The 18,303-nt window shown below is 41.8% G+C and overlaps 1 protein-coding gene across 1 annotated transcript in view; it reads left to right on the plus strand.

Annotated features, from left to right (window-relative positions):
• The first annotated feature begins 8,867 nt into the window (after positions 1-8,867).
• Positions 8,868-18,303, plus strand: part of COPS3 (COP9 signalosome subunit 3) — a 33,247-nt gene continuing 23,811 nt past the window's right edge. Inside the window, exons 1-4 of the mRNA XM_012747933.3 lie at positions 8,868-9,035; positions 14,291-14,420; positions 17,716-17,828; positions 17,917-17,966. Of these exons, the coding sequence (XP_012603387.1) occupies positions 8,981-9,035; positions 14,291-14,420; positions 17,716-17,828; positions 17,917-17,966 (348 nt within the window). The 5' untranslated portion in view covers positions 8,868-8,980. The remainder of the gene's footprint in view (positions 9,036-14,290; positions 14,421-17,715; positions 17,829-17,916; positions 17,967-18,303) is intronic.

An 18,303-nucleotide genomic window follows, 5' to 3' on the forward strand; every position in this document is an offset into this window, starting at 1 on the left:
GGCGCGGGGTGGGGGCGCGGGGCGCGGGGCGCGGGCGCGCAGGCTCCGGCCCCGAGCGAGGCCGCGGCGCGCGCCCCAGCCGGCAGCCCGGCCCAGCCGCCCTTAAAGGGACACGCGCCCGGCGGAGGCGGGGCCGGGGGCGTGGCTTCGGGGACTAACGGAGTGCTGGATGTGCCTGGGACGTCCACACTCCTCGGCTCACCACTCGCATCTTCTCCCTGGACCCTGGACCCTGGACCCTGGACCCTGGACCCTGGCCCCTGGGCCTGGGCTCCCTCGGGGGCAGACCTGTGTCATTAGACATTTCTTGAGCATTTACTGTGCGGAGCTGAGAACGACACAGGCAACGGTCCAGCCATTCTGGAACTTACCGTTTAGAAGGGGAGACTGACAATAGGATGGAGGAACCGAAACAGGGCGATGTGCATGCTCAGAGTCTCTGGGGAGAGATTGACAGTAGGGCAAATGCCATGCGAACACCACACAGCTTTAGTAAAACCAGTGACTTTCAAGTAAACATATAAATAATTATTATGTACCCCTGTATAATTTGTTTTTGTTTTGTTTTGTTTTTGCAAAAAGCAAAAACCTTAAAACAGAGCGCGGTGATGGGATGGTGGTGAAGTGGAGGGAGTGGCAGGGTTGCAGGAGTAGGCAGGGAAGGTCCCTCCTGGGAGGCGAAGCTGGAGCAGAGACAGGGTGATGTGAAAGAGCAGGCGAGGACCAGCGGTGAGGTCAGCAGGGGCAGCAGGCTGGAAGGCCTGGGGGCACGGTGGGGGGCTGGGGCTCAGGAGGGGGAGAAGGCCAAGGAGAGCACAACTTTCATCCATCTATTTATCTGGCAAATCTCAGTGTCACCTGTGTGCTCGGTGGTGGATAGGAAGTGGTGAACAAAGTCCCCATTCTCATGGAACTGGCACTTTTGGATCTCTCTGAAAATATGGGAAGGAAAGCTAAGATGGCCCAGACTGAGGTCAGAGGGATGGTCAGGGGCAGGCAGGGAAGCAGGGCGGCACAGCTGGGAAGTATGGGCTGTGGGCTCACATGGACCCATGCCCCAACCCAGGCACAGCCTCAGCCTCCCGAGCAGCTAGGATTACAGGCATGGACCATTCTTTGATTTCTTACTTAGGCATTTTGTAGTTTTCAGTATACAGATCCTGCACGTTTTATTGGCTATTATCAAAACAAAACAAAACAAAAAAACAACAAGAAAATAACAGAAATACAACAGAAAATAACAAGTACTAGTGAGGATATGGAGAAATTAAAACCCTTGTGCATTCCTGGTGGGAACGTATACTGTGCGGACACTAGGGAAAATAGCATGATGGCTCCTCAAAAAACTTAAACAGAATTACAATATTATCCAGAAATTCTACTTTTAGGTATGTACCCAAAATAATTGAAAGTGAGGTCTTGAAAAGATATTTGTATACACATATTCTTAGCAGCATTATTCGTAGCCAACAAGTGGAAGCAACCTAAGTGTTCAATCAATCAATGAATGGATAAACAAAATATGACATATGCAATGGAATATTATTTAGCCTTAAAGCAGGAATGAAATTTGGATACATGCTACAACATGGATGGACCTTGAGGACATCATGCTAAGTGAAACAAACCAGTGACAAAAAGACTAATACTGTAAGAATCCACTTATATATGTGGTATTTAGAGTATTCACATCCATAGAAACAGAAAATAGAATGATGGTTGCCAAGGGCTGAGGGGAGGGAAAAATAGGAGGTTATTTAGTGGGTAGAGAGTTTCAGTTTTACAAGATGAAAAGGTTATAGAAGTTGGTTGCACAACAATGTGAATATACTTAAGACTACTGAACTGTGCACTTAAAAATAATTAAGGTGCTAAATTTTATGTTCTGTGCATTTTACTGCAATTAAAAATAAAAATTTAAAAAGGAATCACATTCTGACACATGGTACAACATGGATGAACATTGAAGACATTATGATAAGTAAAGTAAGCCAATTAACAACAGAACAAATATTATGTGATTCCACTAATATGAGGTACTTAGGATAGTCAAATTCATAGAGATAGAAAGTAGAACAGTGATTTTCAGGGGCCGGGGGAAGGGGTAATGGGAAGTTATTGCTTAATGGGTGCACAGTTTCAGTATGTGGTGATGAAAAAGTTCTAGAGATAGCAAGTGGTGATGATTGTACAACAATGTAAATGTGCTTAATGCCATTGAACTGTACACTTAAAAATGGTTAAAATGGCAAACCTTATGTATATTTTACATAAAGTATAAAAAATATGTATATTTTAATAAAAAATATCTATATTTTACAATAAAGAAGAAACAATAAGGAAATTAAATGGCACATGAGAAAATATCTATTTAGCAAAAAATAATAACCAAATAATAGATACAAAAAGATATGAGATATTGAAAACCAATAGCAAAATGGCAGAAAAAAATTCTGCCTTACCAGCAATTAATTAAATGTAAATGGATTGAATGTCCCAATCAAAAGGCATATATTGGCAGAATGTATATTTTAAAGACATGATCCAGCTATATGCTGTCTACAAGAGAAACATTTTATATTAAAAAATATAAAAAGATTGAAAGCTACAGAATGGGAAAAGGTATTGCATGCTAACAGTAACAAGAATACAGCTGGAGTGGTTAAGTAATATTAGACAAAATAGACTTCAAGACAAATATCATTACTAGAAATGAAGAGAGACATTTTATAACAAAAGAGTCAATCCATCAGGAAAATATAACAATTATAAACATATATGCACTTAACAACAGTGCCCCAAAGACAGAATTTAAGGGAGAAATAGAGAATTGAAAAATAATAGTTATGGGCCAAATGCAATGGCTCACACCTATAATCCCAGCACTTTGGGAGGCTAAGATAGGAGGATTGCCTGAAGCCAGGAGTTCAAAACCAGCCTGGGCAACACAGTGAAACCTCATCTCTACAGAAACATTTTTAAACGTAGCCAGGCATAGTGGTGCATGCCTAGTCCTAGCTACTTAGGAGGCTAAGGTGAGATCGCTTGAGCCTAGGAGTTCAAGGTTATGGTGAGCTATGATTGGGCCACTGAATGCTAGCCAGAGCAATAGAGCAAGACCTGTCTCTAAAAAAAAAACAAAACAAAAAAAAACACCAAAAAACAAAAAACAGTTTTAGACTTCAATTCTTACTTTCAACAAGGAGTAGAACAACTAGAAAATGAGGAAATAAAAGACATGAATAATACTAAACCAATTAAATCTAATAGACATTTATAGAACAACATTGCACTCAACAATGGCAGATACACATTCTTCTCCAGCACACATAGGACATGTACTGGTCATAAAACAAACCTCAATAAATTTAAAAGGATTGCAGTCATACAAACTCTGTATTACAATAACAATGATTAAATTAAAAAGCAATAAGAGAAGAGGATTTGAGAAATTCACAAATATGAAGAATTTCAACTACACACTGCTAAATGATAATGGGTCAAATAAGCAATCAGAAGAGAAATTAGAAAATAATTGAAAGGAATGTAAATGAAAGTTCACCATCCCAAAATTTCAGCCAAAGCAGTGCTTAAGGGAAAATTTGTAGCTGTAAATGTCTGTACTAAATAAAGCCCTCAAATAAATAATCTGACTTTCTACCTTAAGAATCTAGATACAACAGCAAACCAAATCTGAAGGAAACAGAAGGGAAGAATAATAAAGAGTAGAGCAGAAATACATGAACTAGAGACTAGAAAATCAATGAAACTTAAATTTGGTTCTTTAAAAATATCATAAAAATTGACAAACATTTAGCTAGACTTATTAAAAAACAAAGAGAGCCAGGCATGGTGGTTTGCAAGTGTAATTGCAGCTACTCAGGAGGCTGAGGTGGGAGAGTAGCTTAAGACCAGGAGTTTGAGAACAGCCCGGGCTACATAGTGAAACCCCATCTCTAAAAATTAAAATAAAAATAAATTAGCTGGGACTGGTGATGTGCACCACCAGTCCTAGCTACTCAGGAGGCTGAGGCAAGAGGATTGCTTGAGCCCAGGAGCTGGAGGCTGCAGTGAGCTGTGATCATGCCACTGCACTTCAGCCTGGGCAACAGAGCAAGACTCTGTTTCAAAAACAAAATCAAAAACCAAAGAAAGGACTCAAATTACTAGATTCAGGAATTAGAAATGAAAGAGGAACAACATTATCCACCCTATAGAAACAATAAAAGATTATAAGAGAATATTATGAGTAACTGTATGCCAAAAATTATATAACTTAGATGAAGAGGATAAATTACTAGAAAGATATTAATTGACAAAACTCACAACTCTAAAAGAAATAAAATAAGAAAATCTGAATATGCATATAGCCAGTCAAAAAAATCGAATCAGTAATTTTAAAACTTCCCCCAAAGAAATGTTCAAGACCAGATGGCTTCACTAATGAATTCTACCAAATATTAAAAGAAGAAACAATAGCAGTCTTTCCCAAGCTCTCCCCAATTCATCCTCTGAAGCTAGTATACTCTGACACCAAACCACACAAAAGACATCATAAGAAAAGAAAATCAAAGACCATAGACAGAAAAATATTAACAAATACTAGCAAACCAAATCCAGCAATGTTATAAAAATGATTATACATCATGACCAAGTGAGGTTTATTACAGGAATGCAAGTTTGGTTTAACACCCAAAAATCAATCAATGTAATACAGCAAGTAGCAAAGCATGGTGGTGTGTACCTATAATCTCAGCTACTTAGGAGGCTGAGGTGGGAGGATCCTTTGAGCTCAGGAGTTCAAGACCAACCTGGGCAACATAGTGAGACCCCCATCTCAGAAAAGAAAAAAAGAAAAAAAAACCAAAACAACAACCATAGCAAGCATTTGGCAAAATCCAAGAAACTTCATGATAAAAAACTCAAAAAACTAGGACTAAAACAAAACATCTTCAACTTGATAAAGGGCATCTATGCAAAAGTCACAACTAACATCATAATTAATAGTGAAAGACTGAATGTTTTACTCCTAAGATCAGGAACAAGGCAAGAATATCTATTCTCATCACTCCTATTGAATTGGAGTATACTGGAAGTTCTAGCCAGGTAATTAGGATGAGATCTTGAGGCAGAGGCACCAACAAAGCCATGACAGAATTCCTGATCCATAGAAATTGTGAGATAATAAATGTTTGTGAAATAATAAATGTTAAGCCTCTATGTTTTGGGGTAATATCTTATATATCTACATTTCCAGTGTGGACTGGGAAGCAGGTGGCTCAGCCCATCTGAGTCAGGGACCCAGGCTGATGGACAGACTCCATCTCAATACCTGCTTCCATGGTCACCCTGATAGGGCAGATATTGTACTTGGACACTTAAAACTCCCACCCCAATGTGAAACATGCCACTTCTACTTGTGTTTCTGTAGCCAAAGGAAGTCACATAGTCATATCTAACTTCAAGGGAGAGAAAGGAAAACAAATGGAATATTTGTGAACAGGTGGAATGATTCTTATTACAATAGCACCTGGAAGGACCATTGTGGGAATAAGGCCTTTAAACTGAACTATCAGGACCTTACAACTACAAGCGAGAGGAACATACTTGTAGATAAACAATGTGGACATAAAGGATACAAGCTTAAACAATAAAGGGATTTTTTTTTGGCTCATAATTTTTGGCCAAAAGGTCCAAAGGTTGGGTTGCTTCAGGTTAAGACTGGATCCAGTGACTCAATGATGTCCTAGGCCTGGTGGTTTCTTTCTCTCCCTCTTTTCTGTATTTTGAGATATTAGCTTTATCCTAAACCTTGCTCCCTAAGGGCCCCAAGGTGGTTACCAGAAGCCTCTTGGGCTACACGCTTCCTTGATCAATCCAGCAGGGAAGAGAGAGAATATCATTGTTCACAGAAGTCCTGAGCTCCCCTCTGACTGGATCAGCCTAAATCACATGTTCACTGTGGCCTCAGGGGATGGTGGTGGGAAGTGAGTATGGTTTCACCTACGTCATTAATCCTCAGACTTCCAAGTCAGCTTCCCTGGAAGCACATGGGGCTCAAAGCAGAAATGGAGTGTGTTGAAAGTGGTTACACCAGTGCCTGATGCCTTTCCTGCCCTCCCCTGGTATTATCTACTGCTCCTTTCTTTCAGGTCACCACTTGCTGAAGAAATGTCAGTGATGAATTTGCAAACATTACTGGATCTGAAAATGCTCTACATCCATAAAGCTGGACAAATCTAAGAGATTGTTTCTGTTGCCATAGACAAGCAGTGCTCAACCAAGACACAGCAGGGTCCTCCTCATTCGGTATACTCTAGCCACACGGGCACTTTCTTCTTTTCCTGCAATACACCAAGCTTCTTTGGGTCTTAAGACTTTTGCCCACCATGCATATCCCTCTGTCATGAATTCTCTGGTCCTAAATCTCTTTTAACTGGCTCTTTCTCATCCTTTAGGTCTCAGAGAAGCATTTCCTGACCTTCCCATAACCTATCCCCACATTTTATTTTCATCCTAACAAGTAATACTACCTGAAATTATTTTGTTTATTTGCTTGCTTAATGTTTACTACTCCAGCCAGAACTTCATATCAGCAAGGACTTTCTGTCCTGGTCATAGATATATCCCCAGCATCTGGCACAGGGGGTAAAGCATGTTTGATACAAAGTAAATATGTGTTCAAAGAATAAAAGAACAAATGATTAAATGTATCATATCCACCCACTGCTGTGTCTCAGTTTATTGTGAGGTATATCTCAAGTAATTGCCAGATTTTCCAAATGAATGGCTTAAAAAATACAAGTTAGAATATATTCAAGGTTATCCCTGTAATCACATCTCTTTCAGTCACTTTATTCTTGAGAGGATGCAAGAAGGGGGGAATTGCTTTTAGCTGTTTTGAAATGAGTGTAATGTGTATGCTGGCTCATCTACATGCCACAATGCAGATACTCTCAAACTCTAGTGTGCATCAGAATTACCTGCAGGGCTTGTTAAACTCACATTGTGCAGAACCACCCTCACAGCTTTTGATGTAGGAAGTCTACAGTGGAGTCCCAGCATTAGCATTTCCAAGAAGTTCCTTTGCTGGTCAGCAGAGTCGCACTTTGAGAGCACCTGCCACAATCTAAATAGGCAACAAATTTTAAGGTATTATTAGTAGCTGTGGCTATTTTGAATTATTATAATCCTTTACTTCCCTGTAATATTTTTGGTTTTCATTAAAATCCATGTATATACATGGGAAGTGTGTCCAACAAGTCAAAATATCTGTCTTGTGTGTTACAAGAGATCAAAGATGCAGGGCCAATTGCTTCCATAGAGCATTCAGGAGCATTTCCATCTTGGACTACAAGTGTTAAAATCATTCATCTCAACATGTTTCAAATTCATCAATTTATTTCCATGTCTACTTTTACGAGTAGAATTATTAGTATTCAGGGTAAAATTCAAGGTAAAATTTCAGGGTACAATTATTACAATTATATTTCATGTGGACTACTGCAACAGCTTCTTAGTTGGCTCTCTGAAGTTAACCACGTGAAACCAGACCAATCTTTTTAAAATGCAAATCCGATCACACTACCTGCTTTACATAAAACTCTCCACTGTCTCCCAATCTTCTCAGGAAAATGTCAAGTATCTTTAACACAGCTCACTTAATGTGGCCCCTGTCCACCTTACAGCCTCATCTCACCACATTCCCCTCCAACAATGAATGCTCTTTCAGTTCCTCAATCTCAATTAGCATGCTGCTTTCCAACACAAGGTGTGAGCACCATGCTGTCCCCTAACTTGGAAACATTTCTTCTTCCCTTACCTTATTAAATTCTCTTTCTTCAAGGCTCAATTTGTGCTATTTCCTCAAGAAAGCCTTGCCTGTTGCTCCCAGGCCCGGTCAGTTTCTCCTGGCATGATTTTACAGAACCATGTTCCTTCAGAGCACTTACCCATTTTTTTCTAGGGTCTTTATGAGTTCTCTATCTGCAGGTGAGAAGGACCAGGACTGTTTTACTCACCATCCGGTGTATTTCTAGTGCCTAGCATAATGCATTGTTGGTGAGCAATAAATACATGTTGGATGAAATTTTAGAACACACGCTTATTTTCTCAGGCTCTACTATGCACCAAATCCTATGCTGGGCCCTAAAAGGGAGCTGAATATACTAAGAGGGATGCTTGACCTTAAGGAACTGCACGCCATTTAGGAGCAATGGATGTGGTATGCACTGTGGAGATACACTTCCGTAATAGAGGAGAAGTGGCTACATGAGGGCAACAAAGGGCTTTGGGAGTCGAGTGGAGAAGGGACAGATCAATCCCAGATGGGAAAATCAATTCATCCTACATCCTCGTGAATGAAGATACAGTCCTCACTATGTGTTAGGTGCTGTCCTAAATGTTTTATGTGGTAGAGGGGGATTGTGAGGTTTTCATATATGGAGAAAACAATGCACAGGACAAATAACGTGCTCCAAGTCGCACAGCTACTAAGCAATAGAAAAAGAATTTGAAGTCAGGCTGCCTGGCTCCAGAGTCTATGTTCCACGACCTCACTGGAAAAACGTCATGGAAGGCGTGGCAAGTAAGCTGTGCTTAACTGAAGGATTTGTCCAGGTGGAAAACCGCACAGCCATTTCTAGCAAAATCACGACCAGAAAATACGTGCTTAATTAGGAGTTTAGTTCTTCCCTTTGCCCACCGTCTCCATTAAAATGGGGAGGAATTTCACAAGTGCACAGAGTAGAAAGGGGAGAAGGGGAACGGGGACGGTAACCTGCGGCGCAGGGAGTGGCGGAACTGTTTCCATGGAAACAGAATGGGTTCCTAACTAGGAGAGATCTCGCGGTGTTTGAGCCGGCGGAAGTGACGCCACCGCTCGCGAGGCCCTCAGGTGGATTGCCGCGGCCCCTCCTCCCAGAGCGGCCGACTTTTCCCGCGCGAGCTGCTTCTGCCGCTCTGGCTGCCCGGGGGAAACATGGCGTCTGCCCTGGAGCAGTTCGTGAACAGTGTCCGACAACTCTCAGCTCAAGGTGAGGCTTTAGGCCGCCGGGCTGGGCCTGGGCTGGTAGCGGGGCGGGCCTGCATCCCCAGGTGCCAGCGCGGACGGCTGGGACCGCCCTCTTAGTCCCGAGCCTCTTCTCCGGGGCTGGGCTCGGGATTACGGCGCGTAGATCAGGGCGGGATCGAGTGCGACTGAGTTGAGCAGTCCCCTCGCTCTCTCGGGCTCCGTTGTCCCCGCCCGCAGTCTCCCCTCCCTTGGGCTACCGGGAACCCCCTCCCCCCGGCCCGGGCCTCTTCCACGGGGTGCTCTGCTTGACAGTTTGGGGGCGTGACTTCCGCCGGATCCTTTCCCAAGCGGCCATTGGCCCCTTCTGCCTCCCATTCCTTTGGTGATTAGCGCACCGCCCTGTCAGTCCCGCCGCCGCCCGGCCACCTCCGGACTAGGCCGCTGGGAGCGGGCAGGAGGCTGGCTAGTCTTTTCTGGGAGCCTTGGCTCTGAGGCTCGCTTTGGCCGTACTCTCCGCTGCCAGCCGGCGCACGGTCGGGAACCTCTGCGCCTATTTTGGTCCTACAGAATGCCCAGGGAGCTCTCGCCCTTAGGACTCCATTTCTAGGAGTAGAATTGTTACAATGGTGGTTTTGCCCTTTTCCTATTTGTTCATTCATCTCATCTGAATATACAGAATTCTGGACTCGGAATTAGAGTAATTAATTGCTGGCCGTGAAGGCCTCTTTAACTATCCAGTACTTCAGTTTCTTCATCTGCAAAATAAAAAAACAAAGTCCCTATTTTATGGAATAGTGAGGACTGAATGAGAGAAACCATGTAAAAAACACTTTGAACAGTGCCTGTCACATGGGGCGCAATAAATACAGTTACCATTAATTGTAAAGTTCTGTGAGCTGTGTGGCCTTGGACAAGTCACTTTTAATCTCTTGAATCTTTCTCATATACATTTGTAAAAATGGAGGGGTGCTGTCTGTCTCACTGTTGTAAGACTTAAATGATCTGGTATGCAGCCGTGCTTAATAAATAATATAGTTCTCTCTCTTTTTCCTTATTATTGATAGAAATTAGGTTCACAGGGCACAGACTTGAATTTTCTGTGAATGAAGAAACCATTTTAATTCATTTATGCCACAGTTTCCACTTCTGGGATGTAGTGTGGTTAGAAGATTCAGATTGGAATCCTGCCTTAGTCACTTCTTACGTGAGCCACTTAATTTCTCTGGGCCAGTTTTTCTCATTTGCAAAACAACTTGGGCTGTGTATCTGCTCTGTGTAGTAAGACACAGCTTTAGGAACAGTCTGCTAGGCAGAGATAAATGATAACTTTCACTGCATAGTAAATATTTATGAGTTTCTTTTTACGCTCTTTTTGTTTTCTATTTTTGAGACAGGGTCTTGCTCTGTTGCCCTGGCTAGAGTGCAGTGGTGTCATCTATAGCTCACTGCAACCTCCAACTCCTGGGCTTAAGTGATCCTCGTGCCTCAGCCTCCCAGGTAGCTGGGACTACAGACGTGCACCACCACACCTGGCTAATTTTTTTTTTTTTTTTGAGACAGAGTCTCACTCTGTTGCCCAGGCTACAGTGCCATGGTGTCAGCCTAGCTCACAGCAACCTCAAACTCCTGGGCTCAAGCAATCCTTCTGCCTCAGCCTTCCAAGTAGCTGGGACTACAGGCACCTGCCACCATGCCTGGCTAATTTTTTCTATATATTTGTAGTTGGCCAATTGATTTGTTTTTATTTTTAGTAGAGATAGGTTCTCGCTCTTGCTCAGGCTGGTTTCGAACTCCTGACTTTGAGCGATCCGGGTGGACTTTGAGCGCCTTGGCCTTCCAGAGTGCTAGGATTACAGGCGTGAGCCACCACGCCTGGCCACACCTGGCTAATTTTTAATTTTTGTAGACATGGGGTCTTGATCTTGCTGAGGCTGGTTTCCAACTCCTGGCCTCAAGCAATCTTTCCACCTAAGCCTCCCAAGGTGCCAGGATTATAGGCCTGAGCCACCATGCCTCACCTGTTTTCTTTACTCTTATTCAGAATTTTCTAACATAAACCTTAAGTGAAGGAAATATTATAATTTCCAGCTTTCTCTGATTAGAGGGAATTTCACTGGCCATATCTGTGGTTGGGCTCATGTCATATGTATTCAGTGGTACTTTAACATACTTTTGATTCTCTCGATGGCCCTGTACTAGTTAGTTAACTAATGATTTCACAGTGACCGGACTTTTATTTTAAGTCTCAACTAGGTGTTGTTTATTTAATTGGTGGGGGGACTCATGGATTGAAATGTTTATTTCTGGGTATTTCAAGTTGCTATTAATGTATTAGAGTGGTACGTTTAAAAAGGGCAAATTATTCAACTGGAAGAAGCTACTTCATACCTACCGGTGAGATCTATCATAAAATAATGGTGAGTTAGTATTTCCCAATTCAACCTATGTTATCATGAGAGATGATACCTAATAAGATCACAGCTGTTTGTTTATTCCTGTTTTGCAATGCATGTAATACTAATGAGATAGTGCCTTTGTAAAACTGGTGAAATTTAAGTGTTATAGAAGCCTCAAAAATTAAATTTTCAAAGTGACTACAGTCACTTGTATTTTAAGCATTATACTATTTTGTATTCTTTTTTTGATTGAATTTTTCTTAACTTAAGAATATTAAGGGGGTACAAATGTTTTTCTTACATGGATGGCTTTTATAATGCTTAAGTCAGGGCTATTAGTATGCCCATCACCTGAATAGTGTTCACTATATCAGCTAGGTAGGTTTTTGCCCCTTCCCTCTCCTCTTTTTCCCCCTCGCTGCTGCTGCTGCTGCTGCTGCTACTACTACTACTACTACTACTACTACTACTTCTTATTCTTCTTCTTCCTCCTCCTTCCTCCTCCTCCTTCTTCCTTCTTTTTTTTTTTTTTTTTTTTTTTTTTTTTTTTAGACAGTGTCTCGCTCTATTACTCCAGCTAGAGGGCTAGAGTGCAATGGCATTGTCATAGCTCATTGCAACCTTCAGCTCCTGGGATGAAGTGATCCTCTTGCCTCAGCCTCCAAATTAGCTGGGACTATGGGCCTGTGCCACCATGCCTGACTAATTTTTTCTGTTTTTGGTAGAGAGGGTATCTCACTCTTATTCAGGCTGGCCTTGAACTCCTGACCTCAAGCTATCTCCTCCCTTAGCCTCCCAGAGTGCTATTATAGCAGCACTCCCCAGCCTTTTGGCAGCAGGGACTGGTTTCATGGAAGACAGTTTTTCAATGGATGGCTGTTGGGGGTTGGTTTCAGCATGATTCAAGCACATGACATTTATTGTGCAGTCAAACCTCTCTGCTAATGATCATCTGTACTTGCAGCTGCTCCCAGGCACCTTCAGCACTTCAGCTCCACCTCAGATCATCAGGTATCAGATTCTCGTAAGGAGCTCGCAACCTGGATCCCTCGATCCCTTGCATGTGTAGTCTACAGTAGGGTTTGTGCTCCTATGAGACTCTAATGCCACTGCTAATCTGACAGGAGGCTTATGTGGAGCTTATGTGGTGATGCGAGTGATGGGGAGCACCTGTAAATACAGATAAAGCTTCACCCGCTCACTTGCTCCACACTCATTGCTGCTCACCTACTACTGTGTGGCCTAGTTCTTAACAGGCCATAGATGAGTACTGGTTTGGTCTGGGCCCAGGGGTTTGGGGACCATAGTATTATAGGATTATAGGCATGAGCCACTGTGCTGGTCTCTCCTTGCTTCTTGATTTCCAATGACTTTTACTTTTCTCCATGCCCATGGATTAGTTCCAGATTATTAGAGAGTACACGTGGTGTTTGTTTTTTCATGCCTTGGATACTTCACTTAGGATAATGGTCTCTAGTCCATCCAAATTGCTGTAAAAAAACATTAATTCATTTCTTTTTATGGCTGAGTAGTACTCCATGGTATATATATACATACCACATTTTGTTAATCCATTCATGAATTGATGGGCATTTAGGTTGATTCCACATCTTGGTGATTATGAATTGTACTGCAGTAATTCAAGTGCAGATGTCTTTTGATAAAAATGACTTCTTTTCTTTAGTATTCTTTTAATATGGAAAAAATTATGTGGTTACTATATAGAAATGTAGAAGAAGGACACTTGAGGTTAATGCCCATGGATTTATATGTATCCACCCACCTCCACCAGAAAGACAGAGTGTGGCTATGGTATATGTCTCTCATCAGAATAACCATCAAAATCAATGAGTCTACTTTAAATTACTAATTCAGGCCTAATTAAATTCTATACCTTAGTTATTAAAACACTGCATTGTGGTATAGGGGAAAGATAGATCCATTAGGAGATTAATTCAGCAAGCTGCTGGTTGATTGACTGCTAAGCAAGCACTGTATTCTGAAGCTGGAGAAACCGTCCCTCCATCTGAGTATATGTTGAACTACATCGCATGCCATGCAAAAAGGGCGCAGAGAAGGCAGATATCCAGCTTAGTCATGGAGAAGGGTCCAGAGAAAGCCCAAGCTGATTGTTGATTGATAAGTCTGAGTCAGGTAATGGAGGGTGTGGGGGGGAGGGATGGAGAACAGCATGTGTAGAAGCATAAAGAGGAGAGAACATAGAATGTTGGTTTTTTGAGTTTAGTGTTACCAGAGTAGGTGCGCAGGGGAAGTAGCAGGAGGGGAGACTGGAGAGGTTGCAGAGAGCAGTTACTGAAGGGCCTCAGTAAGCCAGGCTGAGGCATTTGGACTAATTTGAGTGAATTTGCATTTTAGAAGGATCAGATAGTACCAATATGGAGTAAGGGTTGGAGGAGAGAATGATGAAAGTAGGCAGACCACTTAGAAGATTTGTGATGTAGTCCAGGCAAGAAATGATGACGATCTAAATTAAGGCAGGGAGGAGAGAGAAATGGAGCTGAGTGACGTAGGAAGCAAGATTAAATCATATTTGTTGACCTTTTGTGTGCAGAGAAGGAGATGAGGGAGAGGTGCTGATAGTAACATGTACATTTCTGGTTTGGGATACTGGAAAAGGGAATGCAGGAAAAGGAGAAACTTTTAGGGCCCAGAGGGAAATGGGAGCTCTGCAATCTCTAATAGTTCTGAGGCCACAGGCAGGTTGTTTCACTCCTCTGGTCCTTCTGGGTCCTCATCTGAAATGAATGGGATAAAAGATACCATCTTTAGGCATTTTAGGCTCTGAAGTACAAAGTCCGCGGTTAGAATTACTTTAGTTTGGTTAGTGCTATAACTGAATGATAGTGTTTTTGTTTTCCAGGGCAAATGACACAGCTTTGTGAATTGATCAACAAGAGTGGGGAACTCCTTGCAAAGAACTTATCCCATCTGGACACTGTGCTTGGGGCTCTGGATGTACAAGAACACTCCTTGGGCGTCCTTGCTGTCTTGTAAGGGGCATCTTGTTTTATAGTTTTATGCTTGTTAAAACTGAACTCTGTGCACTTTCTGGCTTTATTTATTTATTTAGGTGTAGAAAGTAAACTATGTAAAACACTGAGCTCTTTTACAAAACTAAAGTCATATAGTAGTTACATTTTACTTATTTCAACTAATTGCTTATTATATTTTGTTCAGTTTTAGCATTTTTAAACTCTTGTTCATGTTTATACAGATTTTGAAAATTTGTTTTTAAAAATGAATGGCTATCTCAGTTGTGGGTATTATAGCTTGCATTTATTTGAATACTTTTATTATTGTAATCCATGGGATTGTCCATGTTTTCTAAGATGGATAATAGAAAGAGTGCTGGAACAGGATGTGGTGGAATACACTGAATGAAAATATCAGTGATCCAAAGCAACATTGTTTAGAATTACCTTCAAACAAATTTAAGCTGTTTAAGACCAAATTAATTGGGCCTTATTTTTTTTTTTTTTTTTTTTTTGAGACAGAGTCTCGGTTTGTTGTCCAGGCTAGAGTGAGTGCCGTGGCATCAGCCTAGCTCACAGCAACCTCAAACTCCTGGGCTCGAGCGATCCTTCTGCCTCAGCCTCCCGAGTAGCTGGGACTACAGGCATGCGCCACCATGCCCGGCTAATTTTTTATATATATATCAGTTGGCCAATTAATTTCTTTCTATTTATAGTAGAGACCGGGTCTCGCTCTTGCTCAGGCTGGTTTTGAACTCCTGACCTTGAGCAATCCGCCCGCCTCGGCCTCCCAAGAGCTAGGATTACAGGCGTGAGCCACCGCGCCCGGCCGATTGGGCCTTATTTTAATTGGGGTTCCTTGTAACTCTGTGTACTTGACAGTAGAATTTTTTTCTCTCTTGATGTTTTAGTATTATAAATTGGGATAATGTGGTTGTCATGAAATTTGAAATAATATAAATAAACTCAGAAGAAATTGACCTTAAGTGAGGGTCTGGCTTTACTCATGCTGGGATCCCTGAGACAAAGACAGGAGCAGAGTTTAAAGAAGAAACTTCATCAGAATGAAAGGCTCTAGAGCTGTATGCTGCAATGTGGTAGCCACTAGCCATATGCACCTATTTAAATTAAAATTTAAGTTAAAGATTAAGGTGCACTTGACAAATTTCAAGTACTCAGTAGCCACATGCCACATGTAGCTACATGTCCATATCTTGGACAGCACAGATATAGGACATTTCCACCATTGTAGACAATTCTAGTCAGCAGTGCTGGTAAAGATTTCTCCTGTCTTTGTTTCTTACGTATGTGAGATAGCATGCATGTTTTATACACACAAACTCACATGTACATACACTCACATGTCAAGTGAGGTAATGTACATGAAAGTATTTTGAAGCTCTAAGGTATTTATCATTGTATAATATATCAGTTAGGTAATGTATGGAATACCCTGAGCTTGTGGCTGACTAACCTTGGTTTGAATCTACATTCTTCCAATTACAAGATGTGGGGCCCTGAACTTCATATTTTTACTTATTAAATGGAAATCACAATGCCTTACTGACCTCTTGTGAACCCCAAATGAAATTGTTTCTGACATGTTTTGATAATTACAAAGTTATAACAGATGTTAGGTGACATTGTTAAGTCTAATAATACTATAAAGATGGAAGTAGACAAACTGAAGGATGTAGGAGAAATTGTGATTGGGTAATAATATCCATTTCATTTTTCTTGAAACTAGTTTCAGTAGTTCATTTTTTTTTTTTTTTTTTTTTTTTGAGACAGAGTCTCGCTTTGTTGCCCAGGCTAGAGTGAGTGCCGTGGCGTCAGCCTAGCTCACAGCAACCTCAAACTCCTGGGCTCAAGTGATCCTTCTGCCTCAGCCTCCCGGGTAGCTGGGACTACAGGCATGCGCCACCATGCCCGGCTAATTTTTTGTATATATATTAGTTGGCCAATTAATTTCTTTCTATTTATAGTAGAGACGGGGTCTCGCTCTTGCTCAGGCTAGTTTCGAACTCCTGACCTCGAGCAATCCGCCCGCCTCGGCCTCCCAGAGAGCTAGGATTACAGGCGTGAGCCACCGCGCCCGGCCTTTTTTTTTTTTTTTAAGGAAGAACTTGAAGTTTACTTATAAGCAATGCCCTAGTGGTGGTAGCATCTATGATTTTTCCTCTAAAATCTCTAAAGCCCTCTCAGAGTGTTTCTCATGGATGATACCACTGCCGAGTTACTTGGGTTGGATTGTCTGAGTCCTCCCTCTTCCTACCCCCACACTCTTCCTGCCCTGCCTATCAGCTAGTTCTACAGTCTTTCTCCTAGATAGGCTACACAGCTGACAGCAGCATTGTTAGTCTGAGCCACTGTCACAGCCTCCAGCCAGCACATAGCTCTCATCCTGGCCCCCCTCAGTACATTCTTAGAGTAAGAAAAGCAACAACTGATTTTTTTAAATGAGTAAATAGTCCTGACCACATTGGAGCTCAAAAGAAGAAAAATTTTTTTGATTAAAAGTTTATATTCAGGCTGGGCGTGGTGGCTCACGCCTGTAATCCTAGCATTCTGGGATGCTGAGGCTGGAGGATCGCTCAAGGTCAGGAATTCAAAACCAGCCTGAGCAAGAGCAAGACCCCTGTCTCTACTAAAAATAGAAAGAAATTAATTGGCCAGCTAAAAATATATTTAGAAAAAATTAGCCGGGCATGGTGGTGCATGCGTGTAGTCCCAGCTGCTTGGGAGGCTGAGGCAGAAGGAATGCGTGAGCCCAGGAATTTGAGGTTGCTATGAGCTAGGCTGACGCCACGGCACTCTAGCTGAATCTTTTTTTCAACGATATGGGAGTCTTGCTTTGTCGCCCAGGCTGGAGTGCAGTGGTGTGATCATAGCTCACTCTAACCTTGAACTTGTGGGCTTAAGTGATCCTCCTGGCTCAGCCTCCCAAGTGGCTAGGACTGGAAGTACACACCACCATGCCCGGCTAATTTTTTTTATTTTTTGTAGAGGCAGGGTCTTGCTCTGTTGCCTTGGCTGATCTTGAACTCCTGGCCTCAATTGATCCTCCCATCTCAGCTTCCCAAAGTGCTAGGATTACAGGCATGAGCCACTGCACCCTATGTTCTATATCTTGATTGTGCAAAAGAACCAGGCCAGGAGAATCTCATGGATGCTGGTTCTTCATTTTTAAAAATACCGTTACTCATTTAACTTCATAGAGTATTGTAGGCAGGATGGACTTCTCGTATGTGTTGCTTCTACATTTTATCCCATGAAATATTAGGGGCATTCAATTCTTTTCTCCTTATTCTAGGTTTGTGAAGTTTTCTATGCCCAGTGTTCCTGACTTCGAAACATTATTCTCACAGGTTCAGCTCTTCATCAGTACTTGTAATGGGGAGCACATTCGATATGCAACAGACACTTGTAAGCTAAATAACATTTTATATTCCATCGAGTATGTTTGACTTTGTGGTTTCTTATATTTTCAATATCTTGTTATTGTTATATCTAGTTGCTGGGCTTTGCCATCAGCTAACAAATGCACTTGTGGAAAGAAAACAGGTAAGAAATAACATTCAAGTATTCATAATTCTGTTATAACATGTATCTAACTTACACAATGAACTGATTTGTTAAGATTCCAGGTTAGTACTAAGTGTTCCAATACTTAGATATATGTGGTCACTTGAGCACTCAAAGTTTGCTGTAAGGACATCTAGCCCCTCTGTCAAGTGAGTGACTCAGAGGTACAGGGAGATGTGCCTCACGGGAGGCTGCTGGTGGTGGTAGTGGTTGGTTTTAGAACTACCAATCTAGGGCTCTTTAGGTTGTAACATGGTTTTTTGTTAATTTTATTTTTTCTGTTAACTTTTAATTGTGACATAATTTTAACCTTACA

This window comes from Microcebus murinus, chromosome 18 (genome assembly GCF_040939455.1).
Source record: "Microcebus murinus isolate Inina chromosome 18, M.murinus_Inina_mat1.0, whole genome shotgun sequence".
Taxonomy (NCBI): domain Eukaryota; kingdom Metazoa; phylum Chordata; class Mammalia; order Primates; family Cheirogaleidae; genus Microcebus; species Microcebus murinus.